The sequence below is a fragment of the Equus caballus genome, chromosome 1 (assembly GCF_041296265.1).
Source record: "Equus caballus isolate H_3958 breed thoroughbred chromosome 1, TB-T2T, whole genome shotgun sequence".
Classification (NCBI taxonomy): Eukaryota; Metazoa; Chordata; class Mammalia; order Perissodactyla; family Equidae; genus Equus; species Equus caballus.
The window spans coordinates 57,291,225-57,306,347 of NC_091684.1; the positions used below are offsets into that span (position 1 = coordinate 57,291,225).

Sequence of the window (15,123 nt, forward strand, 5' to 3'; positions counted from 1 at the left end):
CTACCAAATTTTCTTATATCTGTACTATGTGCCAATTCTTAAAATAATCAAATAATGGATAAACTTTTTTGATGGGGCACATAATGTTTTTTGGCAAACTGTGTGATAGTAGAATATGGTATTTTTTGTCAGCTTTGACCACAAGATCATAAAGAGCACTGTTGGGGGGAAAAAAACAAATACACAAAGTTTTTAAAAAGAAAACAGAAGGAAAGAAAACCAAAGATTTGACCATTTTCCCAAGAGTCTAATTTATAATATTCAAATCATTCCCTTCTGAAATGTCTTATCATAACCCTTGCTGATTTTCTCTTCTTTGTCAACTAATCTACTTCTGCCAGATCCTCATTTGTCAATGGTTTGCATGTAACTGGATGAGTTATTTAACATCTTTTTCACTGAATTAACAAAATTCTGCATCTTTTACAAGATTTGCAATTTCATTTTCCAAATAATATTCCAATGTATTTGCATTTGCACTGTGGTATGCCATTCAACAGTAAGTAAGACAAAATGGGTAAGGACGAACGTTAGTGTGAAACAGAAAGGGATGTCTGAATGGGAATTAATCTTCTAAGTGGTAAGTTCATTAGTTAATATTCTCATGTTACAATAAACAATGCTTATCTAAATATTCTTGTAATTGCAGACTCAAAAATGAACACTTGAATAAACAGGACCGCTTGCATTTGTAAAGATCTGTAGCATAATGATAGTCACAGAGCTGGGTATAAATACTAGCTCTGACATGTGATGATTGTTTTCAGTTTTCTTCATCTGTAAAATAAGGATAATAATACCAATCTCATAGAATTGTTGAGGATTAAATGAAATAATGCATGTACTGTGACTAGTATATAGTTAATGCTCAATAAATGTTAGCTACAGGGTTCTTGAAGAATTCCATTCATCAAAATAAAGAAAAACCATAAGGCACAGCTGTTAAATAAAAGGGATGATGAATAATCAGGATACCCTATGTCCTTCCATCTTACCGTAAAATTAAGACAAAATGTTTCCTCAACATCGTCTTCTGGATAATCCAGTAACTGTTGCATGCTTCTGCAAAACAATATATATGTTCCTTTGAGGTAAAACATTACTGGGTATTTTGACTATTTTGCATAAGAATAAGTATATATTTCTCATTCATTCTTGATAAAATCCTTTTATTAATTTGTACTTTTTTATTGTTTCAGAATGGAAGATGTACAATGGCAAACATAAACAATGCTGAAGAAAAAAGAAATCACTCCAAGGTTTTTATCTCTTCCTCTGAATACAAAGGCAATTATCTACCCATTTTCAACATTTATCCTTATTTATATATAATTTTTATTCCATTTTAGTAATAAAAAGAAACTTTACATATTCCAGCTAGGAAAAAAGGTGATCACAATTAGAAGTCCAAATAAATCACTTAACTATTCTCAGGAAACATTACCTTCCTAAATTTATTATCTGATATTTGCAAAGTATTGTCAAACCATTAAATACTTAGCAAATGGTTTTATACACATAAGTCTTTCAGTAGAAAATTTTGGATCTGAGTAACACAATGGGTTTTCCTTTATTAGAAGGGCTTTTGTTTATTTCAGAAGTTCAACAAGAACAACAAAATGCAATTATTCCTGAAAGAAAGGCTTTCTGTACATTCCCCATTTCCTATATCCTGCACCCCACCCTTTCCTCTTTTTACAACTAACCTCCCAACATCAGGCACCAGTTCTTTCAAATCATCCAGGGATGGCTTCTTTTTCAGCAGTTTCTTATATAAAGCCAAAGGAAAATGGAGGTCCACAATAGTAAAATTATAAATTGCTAATCCACAGATAACACCAATCAAGTGGAACAAATCACTGTCTTCAAATGTCTAAAAATATAAGGGAAAAAAAGTAAAGTTGTTCTCCAAGTTGAAACATTAATTTTTTTCTGATTACAAAAACACATATTTGTAGTAGAAAGTTTTGAAGATACAGAAAAAAGTAATGAATAACAAGAAAAAAAGTTCATGCTTATTCCTATCTTCTTGGAATAGTATCACTGTTAGTATTTTTGCACATTTCCAAATCCAATGCCTTTTCCAAGACAAACAAAACTGAAATCTACCTGAGTTCATACATATAACTTCACAACTGGCTTTGTTCCCCAGGAATACAAGTATTTCCACATCATTAAGCATTAAGTTAATAAATGAAATGGTCACTAGAATGTTTTTTCTGATTTAAAAAACTGTATACATTCAAAATTTGGAAAATAACCATAAAAAAGAAAATGAATAAACATCTGTAATCCAATCACTCAGAAACAATGATTTAAAAATATTTTTATGTATTTCCATCTACCGTAAGTTCAGAAAAATAATTTTAAAACATATTAAAGGTTTTCTCATTTTTCTAATTACAACATGAGTATTTTCTTATGTTATTAAATGCTCTTCCAGAACATGATTTTTAATGGCTGCATATTACATCACATAAAAGTATCATGGTTTGCTATATTAACTATTTACTTACTATAGTTTGACATTTAGCTTATTAAAACATGGAAAACAATGCTTATTTCCCTTTATCTTCAGAGAAGTAATATATGGTCACAGAAAATTCTGTGAGCATGATGGTAAAAGAGAAAAATTTTTTTATTAGATCTAGGGCTCCAGACCGGGTTCATACACTATCTAGCCTTAGTGTTTTAAAAGATAAAAACAGTATTTATATCTCATACAGTGGGTACGAGGATTAAATGGGGTAATGTATATAAAATGTTTTTAGCACAGTCCTGAAGCACACAGTAAAGGCTCAATAAATGTCAGTTATTCTAACCAGTTAGTAGTATTCAAAATAAGATAGGTATCTTTTTTGCATATATTTGGTCCATAGTTTAGAAGATTTCCTTAGGAGAAATTCTGCTTTGCAAGGAAGAATTTCTAAGTCAAGGATAGTTAAGCATACTGCCAAACTGTCTTCCTCCACACTTCTTCCAGTTTATAACGCCATCTCTAGTCCAGGAAAATGCCTATCTTTCCACATTTTCATCATACATACACACACACACACACACATTTCTAAGTTAAAAAATGACAACTTGTTTTAGTATATGTTTTTTTGACTATTAGTGATACTGAAAACTACGGATTTGTGTGTGCTTGTGAAATGCCTCTTCATGTACCTGGCCCATTTATCTTTTGGGGGCAAATGTTTTCTTATATATTTGTACTTGAATTCCTCATATATTAGGGGTATTACCCTGTGTCATATTTGTTACTCACATCCCAGTCTCTTATATGCTTTTTAATTTTATGTTTTTGTTATGCACAAATGTCACATTTTTCAGTGGTCAAATTAATCTTTTTCCTCTGTGATGTCCTACATTGTGTTTAACTTTAGAAAGTCCTTCTTAAAGAGGGCAGACTGAATAATGTGTTAATCTCTCTTCCTCCTGAAATCCCATTATACAAGAATAAAGAAATAAAAATGGTATAAACCCCCCCACACAAAATATGAAAAATAGACAGATGGCTGGTAACTGATTTGGTAAAGCAGAAAAAAATGAATCAGTAAGCTTGTAGGGGGAAAGCCAATGAAAAACAAGCTAATTTGTGCTGCAGGTTCAGGAAGTGGAAGTACTAATCAACACCTGTAGGGGTAGCCCAGCTAGCTCACTTTGTAAAACATGACTCTGAAATTCAGGGTATTAGAGTGGGGTTGAAAATAGGATGCTTGGTAGAAAGTCCTTTGCTTTTCTGTAGAGGATAAGCCAAAGAAGCTCTGGAATCTGAGACAGCTGATGGTCAGGGTGACGCATTAAAAACAAAGGGATCATATGAAGGTCTGTATAGTGAACAATGAGAACTCTAGCTTCCCTTTCTTAGTTTTGGAATACTACTGGAACACTGACAGCCAGGGTTACAGCTTTTCCTGAAAATCCAAAGGGTAAAAAAACCTTCATATGCTGACACCTGAGGGTTCCCCCTTGGAAGGTCCTCACCTAATCACTCCATGAATGGGGCCTGTAAATCATAAATGTACATGCCCATGCACATAAAGTATCTAGGTAGCTTTTCAGTGTCACACTCTTAAACATGAATAAAACAGCCAAGGATCACAAAAAAAAAGACAAAACAAACAAACAAAAGACACCTGGAGGAATAAGAGGTACTGTGGGAAACAAAAAACTGTGTTAAACAAAAAAAGTTTCCAGTATTCAATTAAAATTTATGAGGCATGCAAAGAAAGAAGAAAATATGGCCTAGTCACACAAGAAAAGAAGAAATTAATATAAACTGTCTTCACTGAGAAAGCCCAGCCATTGCACTTACTAGATGAAGTCTTTAAATCAACTGTCTTAAATATGCTCAAAGTGCTAAAGGAAACCATGGAAAAATAACTAAAGAAAACCAGGATAACAATGTCTCATCAAATACAGAATATCAACAAAGAGAGAGAGAAATTACGAAAAGGAACCAAATAGAAATTCTGGAGCTGAAAAGTATAATAACTGAAATGACAAATTCACTAGAGGGGCACAAGAGGAAATCTGAGCAAGCAGAAAAAAGAATTAGCAAAGCTGAAGATACGTTGACTGAGATTATACATTCTGAGGAACAAGAGCAAGAAAAAAAGAATGAAGAAATATGAACAGAGCCTAAGGGACCTGTGATACTATCAAGTGTACCATCATACAAATAGTAGAGTCCCAGAAGGAGAGGAGAGAGAGAGACAGGCAGAAAGAATATTTGAGGAAATGGTTGAAAACTTCCCAAATTTGATAAAGGACATACATCTAACATCCAAGAAGCTCAACAAACTCCAAGCACAATGAACTCGAGATTCATATCCAGACACATTATAATCAAAGTGCTGAAAGCCAATAATAAAGAGAGCATGAAAAGTAGCAAAAGAGAAGCAACTCATCACGTAGTAATGCTCCTCAATGAGATTTACAGCTCATTTCTAATCAGAAACCATGCATGCCAAATGGCAGTGGGATGACATACTTAAAGGGCTGAAAGAAAAAACTGTCAAGCAAGAATTCTATATCCAGGAAATAAATCTCAGATAAAGAAAAACTGAGGGAGTTTGTTGCTACCAGATCTTCCCTATATCTTACAAGAAATGCTAAAGCCCATCAGGCTGAAAGGAAAGGATGCTACACAGTTAACTCAGAGCCATATGAAGAAATAAAGAACTCTAGTAAAAGCAGCTACACAGGTAAACTTAATATGAGAGGCCGGCCCTGTGGCGCAGCGGTTAAGTGCACACATTCCGCTTCGGTGGCCCCAGGTTTGCTGGTTCGGATCCTGGGTGTGGACATGGCACCACTTGGCAAGCCATGCTGTGGTAGGTGTCCCACATATAAAGTACAAGAAGACAGGCACAGATGTTAGCTCAGGGCCAGTCTTCCCCAGCAGAAAGAGGAGCATTGGCAGCAGATGTTAGCTGAGGGCTAATCTTCCTCTAAAATAAAAAAAGATCAATATTATTGTATTTTTGATTTGTAAATCCTCTTTTTTTCCCCTATATGATTTAAAAGAAAAATGCATAAAATAATCATAAATCTCTATGAATGGACACACAATGTATAAAGCTATAAGTTATGATGATAAAATAAAGAGGCAGGGACACAGCTGTTCTAGGAGCAGTGTTTCTATATGCTATTGAAGTTAAGTTGGTATTAATTCAAACTAGATTGTTATAAATTTAAGATGTTAATTGTAACCTCAGAGCAACTACTAAAAAAATAACAGAAATACATACAGAAAATGAGAAATGAATCAAAACAATAAACTAGGAAAAAAGCAATTAAACACACACAAAAAGGCAGTAATGGAGGAAGTGAAGAAGAAAAATATGACATATAGAAAACAAATAGCACAATGGCAGAAGTGCTTCCTTATCACTAATGACATTAAATGTTCATGGGTTAAATTCTGCAATCAAAAGGCACAGACCAGCAGAACGGACTGAAAACAAAGAAACATGATTCAGCTATATACCACCTACAAGCCTCACTTTAGATCCAAAGACACAATTAGGTTGAAAGTAAAAGTTTGGAAAAAGATATTCCATGTAAATAATAATCAAAGCAGAACTGAATGGCTATACTAATATCAAAAGTAGACTTTAAGACAAAAATTGTTAAAAGAGACAAAGATATATGGATAAAAGCATCAATTCATCAAGAAGATGTAACATTTACAAATATATATACTCCTAACAATACAGCTTCAAAATATATAAAGTAAAAACTGACAGAACTGAAGGCAGAAATACAGTCCTACAATAATAGTAACCCTACTTTAAATAATGGATAATCAGACAGAATATCAATCAATAAAGAGGATTTGCACACCACTATAAACCACTAGACCTAAGAGATATAGAACACTCCATCAAACAACAGCAGAATACACATTCTTCTCAAGTGCATATGAAACATTTTCCAGGACAGACCATATGTTAGGTCCCAAAATTAAGTCTCAATAATTTTAAAAAGACTAAAATCATTAAAAAATCTTCTCAGACCATAATGAAGTGAAACTAGAAATCAATAACTAAAGGAAATAGGAAAAATTCACGAAGGTGAAAATTAAACACACAACCAATGGGTCAAAGAAGGTATCACAAGGGAAATCAGAAAATACGTAGAGACTAATGACAATGAAAACACAAGGGCAGCCCCATGGCTGAGTGGTTAACTTTGCGTGCTCTGCTTCAGTAGCCAGGGTTTCACCAGTTTGGATCTTGGGCACAGACTTAGCACCACTCATCAAGCCATGCTGAGGTGGCATCCCATATAACAGAACTAAAAGGGCCTACAACTAGAATATACAACTACGTACTAGGGGACTTTGGGGAGAAGAAGAGGAAAAAAAAAGATTGGTAACAGATGTCAACTCAGGGTCGATCTAAAAAACAAAACTTTCTTTAAAAAAAATGAAAACACAACATTAAAAAAACTCATGGGATGCAGGGAAAGCACTGTTCAAGGGAAATTTATAATCGTAAACACCTAAATTAAAAAAGAAAGGTGCTGGCATGGTGGCATAGTGGTTAAGTTTGTGTGCTCTGCTTCAGTGTCCTGGGGTTTGCTGACTCGGATCCTGGGCACAGACCTACACACTGCTCATCAAGCCCTGCTGTAGCAGCACCCCACATACAAAACAGAGGAAGACTGGTACAGATGTAAGCTCAGGGCCAATCTTCCTCAGCAAAAAATAAAAACAACACAACCCTCCAATCAATAACCTAACTTTATATCCTAAGGAGCTATAAAAAGAAGAGCAAGCTAAACACAAAACTAGCAGAGGGAGAAAAATAATAAAGATTAAAGTGGAGATAGATGAAACAGAGAACAGGAAACAATACACAGAAGGAACAAAACCAAAAGTTGATTCTTTTAAAAGATCAACAAAATTGATAAACTTTGAGTTAGAACGGCCAAGAGAAAAAGAGAGAAGAATCATCCGAACAAGAGAAGCATGTCCACTGTTACCACTGGTATTTGACAGTGTACTAGAAAGTTCTAGCCAGGGCAATTAGGCAAGAAAAAGAAATAAAGGTATCAAAACTGTAATGACAGAAATAAAATTACATCTACTGGATTTGTAGATGATAAATTAATGTAGACGATGATAAATTACTATAATCAGCATTGAAAGTGGGGACATTACTATCAATCTTACAGAAATAAAAAGGATTATAAGAGAATACAACGAGCAACTGTATGCCAACAATACAGCTAACCATTAGATGAAATGGACAAATTCCTAGAAACATAAAAACTACCAAATTGACACTAGAAGAACTAGAAAATAAAAAACAAATAAACAAACACTAACCAGGAAAGAGATTCAAGATTCAATTGCTAATCACAAAACTTCCAAGAAAGTTCTACCAAACAGTTAAAGAATTATCACCAAAAATCTGTCCTTCTCAAACTCTTTCAAGAAATGGAAGGAACAGTTCCTAATTCATTCTATGAGGTCAGCAATACCATGATACCAAAGCCGAAGACAGCACACACACACAAAAGCAAACTACAGACCGTCTTTACAAATAAGGATGGAAAAACCATCAACAGAATACTAACATGCTGAATCCAGCATCATATCAAAATGATTACAACACCATGACCAAGTGAGATTTATCCCAGGAATGCAAAGTGGTTCAACACAAGAAAATCAACCAGTGTAGTACATTACACATTAATGGAATGAAGGAAGGAAATCATATGATCATCTCAACTGATGCAGAAAACGCATTTGCAAAATCCAATACTCTTTCATGATAAATATACTCAACAAAATACATTCAAACTAGGCATAGAAGGGAACATCTTTAACATGATAAAAGGAATTTATAAAACCCCACAGCAACCATCCCGCTCAGATCAGGAACAAGAGAAGCCTGTCCACTCTTACCACCTGTATTTGATAGTGTACTGGAAGTTCCAGCTAGGGCAATCAGGGAAGAAAAAGAAAGAAAGGTATCCCAATTGTAAAGAAAGAAGTAAAATTAAATCTATTGGATTTTTAGATGATATGATTTTGTATACAGAAAATCCTAAAGAATCCACAAAATAAACTATTAGGGCTAATAAACGAATTCAGCAAAGTTGCATGATACAAGATCCAACATACAAAAATTAGTTGTATTTCTTCTCTACACTAGCAATAAACCAAAAATAAAATAAAATAATTCCATTTACAATAGCATCAAAATAAACAAAATACTTAGAAATTAATTTAAGCAAGGAGGTGTAAGACTTGTACACACTACAAAACATTGCTGAAGGAAATTAAAGACCTAAATAAATGGAAACACATCCCATGTTCATGGACTGGAAGACCACATTGTTAAGATGGCAATATTTCTCAAACTGATCTACAGATTCAACACATTCTCTATCAAAACCTCAATGGCCTTTTTTGCAGAAATAGAAAAGCTAACTATAAAATTCATACAGAATTGCAAGAGACTGCTAATAGTCAAAACAAACTTGAATGAGAAGGACAAAGTGAGAGGACTCACACATTCCAATTTCAAAACCTACTACAAAGGTACAGTAAACAAGACAGTGTGGTACTGGCATAAGGACAGACATATATATCACTGGAATAAAACTGAGGGTCCAGAAATACATCCATACATGTACAGTCAATTAATTTTGTGTGTGTGTGTGAGGAACACTGGCCCTGGGCTAACATCTGTTGCCAATCTTCCTCTTTTTGCTTAAGGAAGATTGCTGCTGAGCAAACATTTATGCCAATCTTCCTCTATTTTGTATGTGGGATGGTGCCTCAGCATGGCTTGATGAGCAGTGTGTAGGTCCAAGCCCAGGATCCAAACTGGCAAACCCCAGGCCACTGAAGTGGAGCATGTGAACCTAATCACTATAGCACTGGGCCAGCCCCATGGTCAATTAATTTTTGACAAGGGTGCCAAGATTATTCAATGAGGAAAGAACAGTCTCTTTAACAAACAAAGGTAGGACAACTAGGTATTCACATGCAAAAAATGAAGTTGAACTCTTACCTCACACCATAGACAAAAATTAACTCAAAATAGATCAAAGACCTAAATGTAACAACTAAAACTATAAAACTCTTAGAAGAAAACTCAGGGGTAAATCTTCATGACCTTGAAGTTGTTAACAGTTTCTTAGGTATGACCAAGAGCACAAGCAACAAAAGAAAAAATAAGACTTCAAAATGTACAACTTTTGTATGCTTGCCACTCTTATTCAACATAGTATTAGAAGTTTTGCCAGAGCAACCAGGCAAGAAAAATAAATAAAATGCATCAGGGCATCCAAATTGGAAAGAAGTAAAATTGTCACTCTTGTGGATGACATGATTCCATATATACAAAACCCTAAAGAATCCAACAAAAAACTATTAGAAATAATTAATGAATATGGTAAAGTTGCAGAGTACAAAATCAACTTACAAAAATCAGTTGCATTTCTACACACTAATAAATTAGCAGAAAAAGAAATCAAGAATACAATCCCATTTATGATCGCAACAAAAAGAATGACAGACGTACGGATAAATTTAACCAAGGAGGTGAAAGACCTATATACTGAAAACTCTAAGACATTATTGAAAGAAACCAAAGAAGACATAAAGAAATGGAAAGATTTTGTGCTTATGGATTGGAGGAATAAACACAGTTAAAAAGTCTAGATTACCTAAAGCAATCTACAGATTCAATGCAATCCCAATCAGAATCCCAACAACATTCTTCACAGAAACAGAACAAAGAACTATAAGATTTATATAGAACAACAAAAGACCCTGAATAGCCAAAGCAATCTTGTGAAGAAAGAACAAAGCTGGAGTTATCATTCTCCCTGAACTCAAAAATATACTACTAAGCTGTAGTAATTAAAACAGCATGGTACTGGCAGAAAAACAGACACAGAGATCAATGGAATAGAATTGAGGCCCAGAAATAAAAACAATGACACAACAATGGACAACTAATATTTGACAAAGGAGCCAAGAACATACAATGGAGAAAGGAAAGTCTCTTCAATAAACGGTGGTGGGAAAACTGGACAGCCACATGCAAAAGAATCAAAGTAGATCATTATCTTACACTATACACAAAAATTAACCCAAAATGGATTAAAGACTTGAATTAAGACCTGAAACCATCAAACTTCTAGAAGAAAACAGAGGCAACAGGCTCTTTGACACTGGTCTTAACAGTATCTTTTTGAATACTCTGTATCCTTTGACTAGGGAAACAAAAGAAAAAATAAACAAATGGGACTACATCAGACTAAAAAACTTCTCCACGGCAAAAGAAACCATCAACAAAACAAAAAGACAACCCACCAACTGGGAGAAAATATTTGCAAATCATATATCCAATAAGGGGTTGATTTCAAAGATATATAGAGAACTCACACAACTCAACAACAAAAAAACAAACCACTCAATTGAAAAATGGGCAGAGGATATATAAAGACATTTTTCCAAAGAAGATATATGGATAGCCAACGGGCACATGAAAAGATGTTCAACATCACTAATAGGGAAATGCAAATTAAAACCACAATGAGATATCACCTCACATCTGTCAAAATGGCTATTATTAAAAAGACAAGAAATAACAAGTGTTGGAGAGGATATGGAGAGAAGGGAACCCTCATACACTGCTGGTGGTACAGCCACTATGGAAAACAGTATGAAGATTTCTCAAAAAATTAAAAATAGAAATATCTACTGATCCAGCTATTCCACTTCTAAGTATTTATCCAAAGAACATGAAAACACTAATTGGAAAAGACATACACACCCCTATGTTCACTGCAGCATTATTCACAATAGCTGAGACTTGGAAGCAACCCGAGTGCCCACCAATGGACGAATGGTTAAAGAAGATGTGGTGTATATATATATATATATCTCTCTCTACAATGGAATACTACTCAGATCTAAAAAAGATGAAATTGTGCCATCTGCAGCAAAATAGATGGACCTTGAGGGTATTACGCTAAGCGAAGTATGTCAAACAGAGAAAGACAAATGCCATATGATTTCACTCATATGTGGAAGATAAACACAGACATACATAGATAAGGAGAACAGACTGGTGGTTATCAGAGGAAAGGGGTGGGGGAGAGCAAAAGGGGTAAAGAGACACAGATCTATGGTGACATACGGCAGCTAGACTTTTGGTGATGAACACGGTGCAGTCTATACAGAAGCTGAAATATAATAATTTATAAGCTGAAATTTATACAACGTTATAAACCAATGTGACCTCAATAAAATAATTTTTTTAAAGAACAACTTTTGTATCAAAGGACATTATCAAGAAAGTGAAAAGACATCACATAGGATGGGAGACAATATTTGTAAATAATATATTTGTTAGGAATCTAGTATCCAGAATATACAAAGAATTCTAAAAACTCTACAACAAAAAGTGAAGCCAATTAAAAAATGAGCAAAGGACTTAAAAAAGACATTTTGCTAAAGAAGATATACAAACAGCCAAAGAAGCACATCATTAGCCCTTAGGGAAAGGCAATCAAAACCACAGTGAGATACAACTTCACACCCACTATAGTAAGACACAAATATATAAATAAAACATATTTTAAAATACATAATAAAAAAGAAAAAAAAAAGAAAATAGCAAATGTTGGCCAGGATGTATGTGGAGAAACTGGAATCCTCATATACTGCTGATGGGAACATAAAATGGTACAGCCATTGCAGAAAATAGTTTTGTGTTTTCTCAAAAAGCCGAACAACTATCATATGACCCAGCAATTCCATTCCTAGGTATTTACCCAAAATAACCACAAACAGTGTGCAAACAAAAACTTGTATGTGAGTGTCTATAGTGGCACTATTGACAATATTCCACCAAAAGAGGTAAACAACTTAAATGTCCATCAACTGATGAATGGATAAACAAAAGGCAGTATAGCCAAAACAATGGAATATTATTCAGCTATAAAAAAGGAATGTAGTAGTGATACATGGTACAACATGGATGAACCTTGGAAACATTATGCTAAGTGAAAGAAGCCAGACACAAAAGGCCACATATTATACAATTCCATTTAGATCAAATATCAAGAATGGACAAACCTAGACAGACAGATAGTAGAGTAGTAGTTGTCAGGGGCTGGAGGGAGAAGGAAGTGGGCAGTAACTGTTTAATGTGTCCAGGTTTTTTTTCCTTTTCTTTTTTCTTTTTTCTTTTTTTTTTTTGCTGAGGAAGATTGGCCCTGAGCTAACATCTGTTGCCAATCTTCCTCTTTTTCCTTGAGGAAGATTGGCTCTGAGCTAACATCTGTGCCAGTCTGCCTCTATTTTGTATGTGAGTCACCACCACAGCACGGCTGCTGACAAGTGGTGGAGGTCCACCCCCAGGAACTGAACCCAGGCCACTGAGGCAGAGCACGTCAAACTTAACCACTAGGCCACAGGGTCAGCCCCACAGGTTTCCTTTTGAGGTGATGAAATGTTCTGGTAGTAACTGTATAAGTCTGGAACATTTTATTATACCAAGTACACCAGGTAGCAAGGAAGTAACCAAAGAGTACTGAGGTTGTGTCAAAACGACTCAGATGCCAATTTGAAGAGCTCTCTCTGGACAAAGATGGGATACCATGACATCAATAAAGATGATAACTTCAATGATTTGAAAAACATCAAATATGTTTAAATCCATGAATATATAATAGTATTTGAAAACAAAACCAAAAAATGAATTGTCAGCACTGGAGTATGCTAATGAACATATTCATTCTTTTGAAAAACTGGTAACTGAAGAGAGAAAATTCTTTCCCATATGAACTGTATTACAAGGAATCAAATAGTAGATATGGGGAAATTTCTCTACACAGAAGTATCCAAGCAAAAGAAATGGTAGAATTAGAGTAGTGCCATTTTGCAAATCCTATTAAATTAATGAGCTCAGGCACTGATCATCAATGACTGCTGATACCACAAAGGACAGCGAGCCTCCTGGAAGAATGAACAAATAATACATCAAGGTTTTTAGAACCAATCATAAATATTCTATTCAAATTTCTTTCAACTCAGGGTTCTACAAACTGAGCCATCCATTTCACTTACAGTCTCTAACTCAGGGGTCAGCAAACTTCTTTTGTAAAGGGACAGATGGTAAATATTTCAGGCTTTGTTGGCCATCGGTTCTCTGCAGTAACTACTCAACTTTGCCTCTGCTACCTGTTGCTAGAAATCAGCCATGACCAACAGGTAAAGAGGAGGCTTGACTTTATTTACAAAAGTAAGTGCTGGGAAGAACTTAGCTCTTGGACTGTAGTTTGCTGAGTAGTTACCTGTGCCCTAAATGATTAAGGTAGAGAAATCAATGATCCCTAATGATAAATTAAGTTTTCTCAGAAGAAAAGTTTACCTGATAATTATTATTCAACCTTCAAATCTAAATCAACAGAAGGAACAGTCAACATTATTTTCAGGCTGACCACTACTTAATTTATTTTGCTAATTTGAAAAGTGTGATAAGCATTAATCTGTTTAAGTGAGTCCAAATCCAAAAGTCTGTAATTTTCAAATTGTAATAAAGCAGATCTCTGAATAAAATAAGTTGGAAATCCAGTAGTAACTCTTTTATTTACTTGATACATAATAGCTATATACATATACAGGTAAGTATTTTAGATGGCTGGACTTTTTACCTTATCAGAAAACCAAATGAGTCGTGAATCTTCATAATATCTAAACATGCCATATTTAGGATCCAGTAATTCCCTCATGATGAGCAAGAAAAATTCTTTGCGTACCCCTCCTGCATCAACAGCATCTTCTCCAACAAATATAACCTAAAATAGCATAATGCAAACACTGAATGCAAAGAAATGAAAGCATATTCTGGAGACCCTATAATTTGGTATTAATAATGAATAAATGCTCAGCAGTTAATAGTTTAAAAAAATTCAAGAGTATATAATTTTATTTACTAAGTTTCAAAGATACACTGAAAACAAACAGAAAAACTTTAAACATATTTCCTGAATAAACGTCCTAATCATACAATAGAAAATGTCACATTACCTTGAGCGGCTTTTTGTAGTCTATATTCTTTGTTTTCCTAAGGACTTCCATTGCATCTCCTACAATATTTTCTCTGCGCACCACTAGAATTAAGCAGGGATTCACAGATTCAATCACTGGGAGAAAAAGAGAGGAGACATTCTGTCTGTGGGCCTGGTCAATAGCCATCTAGAAAACAAAAGATTAAAATTTTAATAGCAATGCTATAAAGAAGCTATTGTGACTGAATAAACTAACCCCTATGTATTAATTATAGATATGCTATAATTCCTATAATAATTCTTAGACTACTGAATTCACATAGCACCTAACAGGATTTAGTACAGCAAAAGAACTTAACTATGTTCTGAGCATAAATAATTTTAAATTTGAGTATTTTTATATTAATGTATGACAAATGATACCATTAAGTACGCATGGAACTATAATAATAGTGATAAATCTGAACACTGTTGTTTCTCAAAATGTAATTGGGATGGAGAGTGACGAGAAAAAGGAAACAGCATTAAAACAAACCTCTGAAGGGAATAAGGAACAGCCTGGCTAAGAAG

At 34.4% G+C, this 15,123-nt stretch overlaps 1 protein-coding gene across 17 annotated transcripts in view; it reads right to left on the bottom strand.

Annotated features, from left to right (window-relative positions):
• HERC4 (HECT and RLD domain containing E3 ubiquitin protein ligase 4) overlaps positions 1-15,123 on the bottom strand; it is a 140,992-nt gene that overhangs the window by 12,894 nt on the left and 112,975 nt on the right. For all 17 annotated transcript variants that reach the window (XR_011422836.1, XR_011422837.1, XR_011422830.1 and 14 more), the window contains 4 exons: positions 14,573-14,740; positions 14,197-14,340; positions 1,707-1,873; positions 996-1,062 (listed from right to left, as the gene is read on the bottom strand). Coding sequence is in view for 8 of the 17 variants with exons in the window: in XM_001503581.5 (XP_001503631.1) it covers positions 996-1,062; positions 1,707-1,873; positions 14,197-14,340; positions 14,573-14,740 (546 nt within the window). In the remaining 9 variants the exon portion in view is untranslated. The remainder of the gene's footprint in view (positions 1-995; positions 1,063-1,706; positions 1,874-14,196; positions 14,341-14,572; positions 14,741-15,123) is intronic.